Source organism: Cynocephalus volans, chromosome 5 (genome assembly GCF_027409185.1).
Source record: "Cynocephalus volans isolate mCynVol1 chromosome 5, mCynVol1.pri, whole genome shotgun sequence".
Taxonomy (NCBI): Eukaryota; Metazoa; Chordata; class Mammalia; order Dermoptera; family Cynocephalidae; genus Cynocephalus; species Cynocephalus volans.
Genome location: NC_084464.1, coordinates 41452232 through 41463535, shown reverse-complemented (window position 1 = coordinate 41463535; position 11304 = coordinate 41452232). Strand labels below are relative to the sequence as shown.

Below are 11304 nucleotides of genomic sequence, written 5' to 3'. Positions count from 1 at the left end.
TTAATATAAATTAAAAGCCTTTTAAAAATTATGTGAAATAAGGATAGATTGCTTGAATTGCATGAAAGATACAAAAATCTTATAATATATTCAAATTTAAGTTTGGATAGTTACGTGATGAATATAAGTGATAAGCAAATTGTAAAGTAAAAAGTTTTTTGTTAGGGAGAGTCATGATGGTTTCCCACTATGACATCCTGGGTATAGCCAAGATGATGACTATGGAAAAGATGTGTGATAAAGAGTTAAAAACAGGACCGAATTATGTTTAATATTCCTTATCTATTCAACCCTTTTTAGGAATCATAAATTTAGAGATATGTGGATCTGGTATTTGTGGATCTAGTATATGTGGATCAAGTTTTTCAGCTTTCTTGTTATTCTCTGTAGATGACAGTTATTCAAGAAATAAGCCTGTGACCCATCGTTGATCCTTCTCACTCTCGAGTCTAGTCAATCCTGTCTTATTAATTCTAAGTTCCAAATATCTCTAGAATCTGCCTAAGAACATAAATCTTCCCTTCTACCACCATGCCATCTCTTTCTTAGAATATTATGGCATCCTAGTAACCCATTCCCATATCTCCACTTACTGCTTGCTGATCCATTCTGCAGTCTGAGGCCTGGTGTTTTTTAAATTCAAATATGTCACCTACCAGCTCTCTCCTGACCTGCATCGCCCCTTGACCTGCTTTAAAAGCCCTCAAAGGCTGCCCCTTAAGGTCCTTTGTATAAATTCAAAACTTTAACGTAATTTAAACATTTCTCTTCCTTTCATGTGTACCTACTGTTCAGCCAAATCATATGACACTTTCGCACTGTGTTCTGTATTCAGCCGTACTCCACACCTCAGATACCCCATGCCTGTTCAGCTTTAATTCTTAGCATGATATTCCATTTGCCAAAAATAATCTCTCCATGCCTCACAGCTCAGCTATTCACTAGTTAGCTTTTATTCAACCTTTTGTTCTCTACATACATACAGCTTGCAAAGAAAGGCTGATTGCCACAGGAAAATGAACTACAACTTTTTTGTATCCCCTTTCCAAAAATACTTTCTCTTATTTCCAACTCCTTCAGCAAAGATCAGAAGTAACCTATAAAATGAAAATTTTTCTAAATTAGTTAGTGACTTTTTAATTTATTCAGATGATATTCAATTGCTGTTCTGCTAGTACATAATATAATGTTAAAGGAAAATACAGATTATAACCAACTTCAATGAAATCTATCAAAAATTAAATATTTGGAAAGCTTTGTTTACTTTAATGTAAAATATTCAATTCTAAGAAAAGTTTTAATGAGGCACTAAAAATTATTTTCAACTTACAACAGTGCTTCTTTATGTAGCCTCTTCCCATGTACTCTAAATTAGGCCACCTGTTATTACATTATAAGAAAAATGTTGAAAGAAAACTATTTAATATGTGGATGATATCCATTAAGTAACTGAAACATCATGGTTGGCTATTTCATATTCCATTCTTAGCATGATATTGACTAATGCACGTGTCAGGCAGTGTATTGAATTAACCACACAATTTTTTTTTCAAAAATATATCTGACCTTTATTTGCAACTTTTACTGCTGACAACTGATAGAGTATCTACAAAGATGTTCATGGATTCAGCAACACTTCCCTTTTTTCTTTTACTTATAATCTTACAAGATGCTGTTGTGAAAGAAGACAATGGATTTCCAGAAAAAATTAAACAATTTGGAAGAACTGAGCAATCATTAATTATTGATCACTTCTTGTATGGTCTATTTTATGTCAACATATCTTTTAACAGATCTCTGTAAGTTCTGCATACTTTTACTTTCCTCTTGGAGGTATACAGTGTTCTCTCTCTCCATCCCTCTCTGTCTCTGTCTCTCTTTCTCTCCCTCAGTCCTGTTCTCTATACACAACACACCCCCATTCTACACCTTGAGGGTCAATTTCTCCTGAGTGTACTTCTGATTCTAATTGCTTCCTACTAATGCCTACATTTTTACACTCATCTCTTCCCTTTATATGAGTAGAGTGATGAAGATGATTAATGAGAGTTTGGGAGATGATTTCATACTGGTGGGCTTCTCTGATCAGCCGCAGCTTGAGAAGATCCTCTTTGTGGTTGTGCTAATCTCCTACCTCCTGACTCTGGTAGGCAACACAGCAATCATCCTGGTCTCCTGTCTGGATCCCATGCTCCATACACCCATGTATTATTTTCTTACCAATCTCTCCTTTGTTGACCTCTGCTTTACCACCAGCATTGTTCCCCAGCTGCTGTGGAACCTCTGTGGTACAGCCAAGACAATTACCCTTATAGGTTGTGCCATTCAACTCTATGTGTCTCTGGCACTGGGATCCACTGAATGTATTCTCCTAGCTGTCATGGCATTTGATCGTTATGCTGCTGTTTGCCGACCACTCCATTATGCCATAGTTATGCATCCACGATTGTGCCAGTCTCTTGCAGGAATGGCATGGTTAAGTGGAGTGGGCAACACCCTGATTCAGGGCACTATCACACTTCAGTTGCCCCGTTGTGGAAACCGTAGAATTTACCACTTTATCTGTGAAGTGCCTGCCATGATCAAGTTGGCCTGTGTAGACATTCATGCCAATGAGGTCCAGCTCTTTATGGCTTCCTTGATCCTGCTGCTTCTCCCCCTGGCACTCATCTTGGTCTCATATGCGTGCATTGTCCAAGCAGTGATGAGGATCAGGTCAACTCAAGCCTGGAGTAAAGTCCTTGGAACTTGTGGGTCCCACTTGTTGGTAGTATTCTTCTTCTATGGAACCATCACATCTGTCTATATCCAGCCCAACAGCTCCTACTCCCACAGTCAAGGAAAGTTTATAACACTTTTCTATACTGTGGTAACTCCCACCCTCAACCCCTTAATTTACACTCTGAGAAACAAAGATGTAAAAGGAGCTTTGAAGAGGCTAGTGAGAAAAGATCACAGAGCAGAAGAGTGACAAATTCTCATGAGGTGAAGGCACAGACCTGGCCTAACTAAAATGGAGGTGCCAATGGAAAGACACCAGAAAGCTTCCAAAGGTGCTGCAAAGCTGAACTCACAAGCCTCTGTGGAATCCATAAGGAGCTCAGATTGTTTTATCTTCCTACTTAGTGTTTGCAAAGATATCCAGTCTAGACTGACATCTTTGTTATCTACCAGTCAGTTTGCCCAAAAGAGTACAAAGAAGACATTGTTCTCAGAATCTCTGCAGTTAATTTTCTTCTCTTTCTGCTCCTTCTCTATAAGATAAACCCTGGCTCTGCCTTATTAGGTGATATAAACCTGTTCATTAATTTCTCTTTTATAAAAATAAACAGTGTGCTACTGATTAGCTTGGTGTCTTTGGGTTCTTCTTTAGCAGTCTACTCCTACAGGTCCATCTGGATCCTATCCTTGCACCAACAGAAATGTGCATCCTGAAAGTGCACCACCCCTGCACTACCCTCCTTAATTCCTCTGCTCACCCTACCTTGGCTGCTCTGGTAAGTCTCCTGGTTGAGCTTTCCTTGGTTTTTACGTTCTGTTTGATTCTTTGCCAAGTTAGATTTTCACTGAGATTTTGATTGTCCATAGACTACTGTATCCCCTGTGGTGGTGGATTTGGAGTTTTGATTTTGAGTTTTTAGATTATTAAGTAATGTCTGTCACATGAGGGATCTTAGGAATTCAGTCCCTGCCAAGTGAAAAGTAACAGGGAATTTAAATCTAATTCATATTATGAGTGTATGTGTGCATGCATGTTTATTTGTTTGAGGATTCTAATATTTGTAGCAATTATATTTCCTCTGATAAAAGATGCAGAGTTGAGAGGCTTTTAGTGTTTTGTCTTTCTGACCTTTGGTGGAATCTTCTCTGTGTATTTTGAGTTTGCACCAATATGGGTGTTGCTGGCTCTAAAGAGCTCTTTTCCTCCTCCCAACACTCTGCCTTTTGAAATGTATATCCACTGTAGTCCCAATACTTCTCAGTATCTGCAGAAAAGGAATTTGTATACCAAAGATGGTTTTAATATGCCATACTCTTCTTCAGATATTTTTGGCTTTAATAATTTATGTACTGAAACCTTAAAATAAAAGGAAGCTGAATCCATAGTGTCTCACACTTTCACCAGTTTGCTCAAAACTTTATGATTAAATAATCTGAAACCAATGTTCCTTCAGCACTTTTTGAATAAGATAAGTTAGACTGGCCAATTACTCGATCAGATAAAGCACAGCCTTATAACACCAAGATCATGGGTTTGGATCCCTGTACTGGCAAGCCAAAAAAAAAAAAAAAAAAAAAAACCAAAGTAAAACCAAAAACGAAAAAACCAGCTAAGTAAAAGAGAAAGAAAGCCTGAAAGACATTACATTAAGTGAAATAAGTCAGGCATCAGGCATAGAAAAATAAATAACACGTGTTCTCACTCACATGTGGGAGCTAAAAAAACAAAGTTGAACTTTTAGAAATATAGATTAGAATTACAGTTATTAGAGGCTGAGGAGGTGAGAGGGGGAAGATAGGGAGAGTTTGGTTAAAGGATATAAATTACAGCTAGACAGAAAAAAAAAAGTCCTAATGGTGTACAGTGTAGTGGTAGGTACCTTTTGAAAGAAAGTGAGCTGAAACGCCAGGTACCAATCAAGCTTTATTAAAGGAAAAGAATCTGCTGGGCTGTGCTCAAAGTGGAGGGCAGCTGGGGCTGCACTCAAATGAAGGACAGCACCAGGTGTGGGGGTGGGAGAGCTTATATCAGGCACCAAGGGCTGGCTGATCCAATCAAGGAGGGGCATTACGCTAATGCAGAAGCTATGCAACCAGGGTGGAGAATTGCGCCCTTGTGGAAGCAAAAGGGTTTCTGTTTCTCAGAAATGATGGGGTTTCTTACAAAGGGAGGGGCTGGTGACTATTTTGTGCTTATTGTGTGCAAAGTGGTGCTGGTCATGTCCAAGATCCATCACCTATAATTAACAATAATTTATCATATGTTCTCAAATGGCTAGCAGAGAGGTGCTTAGTCTCATCACAAAGAAACGCTAAATTTTTATGGTGATGAATGTGCTAACTACCCTAATTTGATTATCAGTTACTATATACATGTATTGAAATATTACTCCATATCCCATAAATATGTATAATCAATACAGGTCAATTAAAAAATAAATAAATTCATTTTTTAAAAAAAGAAAAATAAGGGTTTTCTACATCTATGTAAATCAAGATTTAGCATTTCCCCAACCTTAAGCTAAGTAATTCTTTAATGAAAAGATGATGGAAACTAATGTTATTTTGTTAAGGAACATGAACACTGAAGAAAAAGAATGCCCTACCGAACTCAAAAGGGAATTACAATAATACTAAGGTTCCTCATCAGTGAGGCTTCCAAAGGGATCTAATGATATTTGATATTTAGTTACATGTCATAATTTCTTTTAATACATATGAATGCTTCTGTTTCTACTTTAAATCATGCTCTATTATGTTTACTTTTCTAATTTGCATGAGAGTTGATAAAATTTTCAGTTTTTATAAATATAATTTTTTAGCAAAAAAATCAGTATTCCTTGTCTTCATGTGGAGGGAGGTAATTAATTAAAATATAATTTCCGTTAAGGTGCAATGAAGCTGTGATTGATTTACAAGGATAAAGTGCTTATATCAAGCTGAAATTAAAGAAATATAGATTTCTAAGAATATATACCCTTTTGCATTGAATGATGCCTTGGTTCTTTAACATTTGTTTATTTATTCTTTTTTTGGTTAAATTATAACTCAGAGATAAAAAAATCTTGAACCTAATAGCTTTGGTTATTTGACCATTTGATCAGATAATATACACAATAAAAGAGCATTATTTTAAAACAATTTTAAAGTTTATATATATATATGTAATTATGTAGAGAAAATATTTATGTGTTATCAATTAAGTATTTTTTTAAATTAGGCTAATTAATAATTTCAACATAAAAACTGTTCTATGTCTTCCTCCTTGTAAATACGTTAGCATATACAATCTTAGGTTTATAATTGTTTTTAAAAATAACATAATTTAAGTTTTGTAAGTATCATTTAATGATTTTATTGAATTTAATGTAACATCACTTTAAGATTATAAAATTATAAAATTATGCATTCAACTATCTAAAACTGTTATAGGTAATCTTTTATTAAAACAATCATTTAAAACTTCAAATTATATGGATTCTGTGTATCCTTTTAACTGATGATTTCAAGACCTCCTTTTAACTTTAAAGGCTTACTTTTTTCCATACGTTCTAAGGAGAGAATGCAGAACTAAGTTTCTTTTTTTTTAATTTTATTTTGTCGATATACATTGTAGCTGATTATTGCTCCCCATCACCAAAACCTCCCTCCCTTCTCCCTCCCCCCCTCCCCCCAACAATGTCCTTTCTGTTTGCTTGTTGTATCAACTTCAAATAATTGTGGTTGTTATATCTTCTCCCCCCCCCCCCCGGTTTGTGTGTGTGTGTGTGTGTATGTGTGTGTGTGAATTTATATATTAATTTTTAGCTCCCTCCAATAAGTGAGAACATGTGGTATTTCTCTTTCTGTGCCTGACTTGTTTCACTTAATATAATTCTCTCAAGGTCCATCCATGTTGTTGCAAATGGCAGTATTTCATTCGTTTTTATAGCTGAATAGTTTTCCATTGTGTAGATGTACCACATTTTCCGTATCCACTCATCTGATGATGGGCATTTGGGCTGGTTCCAACTCTTGGCTATTGTAAAGAGTGCTGCGATGAACATTGGGGAACAGGTATACCTTCGACTTGATGATTTCCATTCCTCTGGGTATATTCCCAACAGTGGGCTGGCTGGGTCGTATGGTAGATCTATTTGCAATTGTTTAAGGAACCTCCATACCATTTTCCATAGAGGCTGCACCATTTTGCAGTCCCACCAACAATGTATGAGAGTTCCTTTTTCTCCGCAGCCTCGCCAGCATTTATCATTCATAGTCTTTTGGATTTTAGCCATCCTAACTGGGGTTAGATGGTATCTCAATGTGGTTTTGATTTGCATTTCCCGGATGCTGAGTGATGTTGAGCATTTTTTCATATGTCTGTTGGCCATTTGGATACTTACTGCCATCTGATCTTTGACAAAGGCACCAAGCCTATTCACTGGGGAAGGGACTGCCTCTTCAGCAAGTGGTGCTGGGATAACTGGATATCGATATGCAGGAGAATGAAACTAGATCCATACCTCTCACCGTATACTAAAATCAACTCAAAATGGATTAAGGATTTAAATATACACCCTGAGACAATAAAACTTCTTAAAGAAAACATAGGAGAAACACTTCAGGAAATAGGACTGGGCACAGACTTCATGAATACGACCCCAAAAGCACGGGCAACCAAAGGAAAAATAAACAAATGGGATTATATCAAACTAAAAAGCCTCTGCACAGCAAAAGAAACAATTAAAAGAGTTAAAAGACAACCAACAGAGTGGGAGAAAATATTTGCAAAATATACATCTGACAAAGGATTAATATCCAGAATATATAAGGAACTCAAACAACTTTACAAGAAGAAAACAAGCAACCCAATCAAAAAATGGGCAAAAGAGCTAAGTAGGCATTTCTCTAAGAACTAAGTTTCTACACTTACTAGCCTACATGTTAGAATGTCCATTAATTAACAGAATAAACAAACAGAGTTGTTTTGGGGTAACATTAATGTATAACTTTTTTGCCACTTTGAAAGGGATATATAATTTTTGTTTAGTCAGATTGTTTGTTCCTCTGTTACCTGCTTTTGGTTTTCTTTATGCCTGTGATGGAAAGAAAAGTGAGTTGCTTTGATTAAAGGTTTAAATTAACATAAATTATTGACACTGTAGTGGGTTCAATAATGATTTAAATCATTTGAACAAAATGACAAATTATTGTAACAAAATGATTTGCTATTGTGTTCATTTAATATCTTTTTACCTAGTTTGTCACTTTTATCTGCTACTGTATTTATGTTAAATATTTTCATGCCAAACTAAGACTGTAAACATTTTCTTTTCTTAGACACTTTATCTCACATCTTAATGTAATACCAAGTTTCTTTTCTATGTAAAAAATGGTAAGATATCTTCTAAATCTAAACAATTATTTTGGTTTCTTGGATGGCCACCAAGTAACCACAAAGGTTTAGTCCCTCATGTTATAAAATAAAGAATGATACTTTAATCATATATACTTGATATTCTCTATGTTAGTACCCACATATTTTATGTACTGCTTCAAACATGCTAAAGTGCCATGACTTTCTAAAATTATTCCATCTCTAAACATGCCATATTCTAGCTTGAGTGATGTTCAAAACTTATGACAGTCCTAATAGTTATAGCATGTACTTTACAACTACACGGCAACTTCTAAATATTTTCTGTGACTAATAGTTCATTCTATGAAAATAGTTCTGATAGTTGTATACTACTTTGCTAGAGGTTTAAGAGCTAACACTAATGCTGATAGCACATATGCTTTAGGATTTGTTCATAATTCCTACATGTTATGAATAATCAACTATGAATGAGAGGTCTTGATTAAAATTTAAAATACAAAGCAGGATTGCTTATGGGCAACATGATAACTCCCAAAGAAAATAGTCACTTATTAAAATTAAAGCCTATATTAAATTAAAAACCCTGTTATATAAACAAGTGGTATTGATAGTTTAATCTGATCTCAACATAGGAAAAAAGTATTCAAATACAAGAAACTTCCTCAAAAGAAAAAGTTAATGCCATCTCAAAACCGTCACATACAGTTTGGAGCCACTCAAAACCACTTCCAGATTTTTTATTTATGAAACAACAAGAACAGCAAATAGTCCCAATGACTAGGTCAGGTCAGATTTGTTTAAATTTTACGGAAACGTTGATGAGATTTTCTTTTACCTACTTGAATCAATGAGTTACCAAATCTTATTTTATCTGCAATTATCATAAACTGAAAAATGGTCAAGCTATGTTAGAGCTCAAATCCCCACCTGAAAGGCCATTTACACATTTACAAATAAATTTTACTTTTTTTAAAGCTGTGAAATTTTTCTTAAGAAAAATTTCAATGATCTCTCGAAATAAAAACAGTTTCTAAGTAAAATACTTTAAATACACTAAAAGAAAAATGCTTTCATTAAAGGGAAACATTTTCCCAAAGCCCTAAGAAGATGAAATGAGCTAATGGTAATTTAAAATCAAAATTGTCTAAGGTTTTAAGAGATTTTAACATTCTCTGGCCGGCAGTTTTACCCCAAACCAAATGATTATGATGCTATGATATGTACCTATAAATCCTCATAAACTCTCACCATATGAATTTGCCCTGACTTTTCTTCTGAAAAATTCTGTCTCAGCACATTCTGATCTTGCTAGATAGTATCAGATAACTAGTACTGTTACTGAGACCCCAAAGTTCTGTTTGCTCAGGGCTCAATAGCCAATAATTGAGAGACAATTGTTATTGTAAGGAAAGGTAGCTTTTAATCAGGAAGTCACAGCCTAGGGAAATGGCAGACTTATGTCTCAAAGATTGTCTCCACCTCTCCCAGGTTTGCCAAAGGGTTTTATAGGGGTCTGTGGTGGAAAGTTGATCCATGGTGCCCAAGTGGGGATGTGCGGACATGCTTGAATGTTTCAGATAATCTTCAGGGAACTTTCCCGGTGGGAGTTGACCAGCATCATACTTCATCCTCCTTGGGTTCAGTTCCTGTTATTCTCAAATAAGATCATGTTAGCAAGCTACTAAAGAATGGCCATCTGGGTTAATAATTTTTTCTCTAATTATTTGTGTACAATGTGAGAGCAAGAGTCATTATGTTCTGGCAATTAGCCACAGGCTATGTGGTTTGGGTTACAGGAGAGAACAAGTTTTCAAATTCAAAAGTTTAACAAAAGGGAGTCACTTCTGTTCAGGTTGTTACAATACTATGTACAAAGTAATATACATATTAGATGCAAGTGACAGTTACAAAAAGGACATCACCCAATATATCTGTACCTGATATAGAACCGAAAGACTAAATATACTAAAATATTTAACAACAAATGTCAGCCTTGAAAATACACTGGAAAGGATCATTTCAGATTCTATTAATCACAAATATGATTTTTAAGTGCCAAGACAAATGGACCCATGATCCCCATTATAAACACATTTAGAGTCTTACAACCCGGCCTTCTAATACCAATGGACACCTGACCCTGACTGTTGTTCTAATGAATGTGCATTGAACTTCCCATCAGTATGACTGCAGGATTCCCATGGAAAATCACACCAGTGTCGACTACCAATCGGACATATGCAGCTAATAGTTAAAAGGACAGAACTACAAGCCTTAAGGACAAGCCTTTAAGGCATATTGAATAGATAATAGGTTATGTAAATGTAAGGGTCATTTATCCTTGCTAGGGGAATATCGCAGACGATTCTGAATGCATTGATTGTATGGTGAGGGACCCTGAATGGGGTGTATTGTTGGGAAAATAGAATAATTTAATCAGACCCTCTCACCCTAGGTCCAGTTGGGGGTGGTGCAGTGCATTCTTTGTAAACAAGTTGTGTGTGGGTGGAGTTAGTACACATGCACGGCACCACCACTTGGCTGGCATTTACTGCCTCTGGCATCTGCCCCATGTAGCCATGCTCTCAAACCTACAGCTAAAAGGAACTTTTTGCTGGTTACCTAGGTCAGAGACATGTGTGTGAAGGGTTTGTGACTGAGTCTGGACAATGGGCTTGAGGGGTCTGTGAGCTCCAGACCCAGCCTTAGCTTGACACTGACACTCACTAAAAGGCCTTCCAAACCAGTGCATTCTAGGAGAACACAGCTCCTTTCATGGATTAAGAAAGTGACATTTGACATAAGGATCTACAGCATTCTCTCGGAGCATTCGTTCAAGATTCTTGATAATGACAATGAATTTCCATTTGAATTTGTATTTTTTTCTATTTTTCTTTGTCTAACTTCTTTCCTCTCATACTAAACATTTTTGTGATTTTTTTTTCTTCACAGACCATTCTTCCAACCGTTAAATTTGTTATCCAGCCTTTCCGAGTATTCAAAACAAAACTCTTTGTTACTCAGACCTTATTAAAAACCCACATAGTAACAGATTAAGAGGGTCCAACACACTGAACATCATTGATCTTTATAAATATAACTACTTTGACTAAGACAAAATGTTTGGTCTTTAATTTATAGTTTACTATTACTCAAATTACGAGGAAAATAATCTATTAACACTCCTATTAAAAGTCCACTTGGTTAACTAAAGTGGCCAA

At 35.8% G+C, this 11304-nt stretch overlaps 1 protein-coding gene across 1 annotated transcript; it reads left to right on the top strand.

The window, feature by feature from the left end:
- The first annotated feature begins 349 nt into the window (after window positions 1-349).
- LOC134378121 (olfactory receptor 2G3-like) lies at window positions 350-2971 on the top strand. Its single transcript, XM_063097096.1, has 2 exons — window positions 350-360; window positions 2026-2971. The coding sequence occupies exons 1-2, from the start codon at window positions 350-352 to the stop codon at window positions 2969-2971; spliced, it is 957 nt and encodes a 318-aa protein (XP_062953166.1).
- Window positions 2972-11304: the final 8333 nt, after the last annotated feature.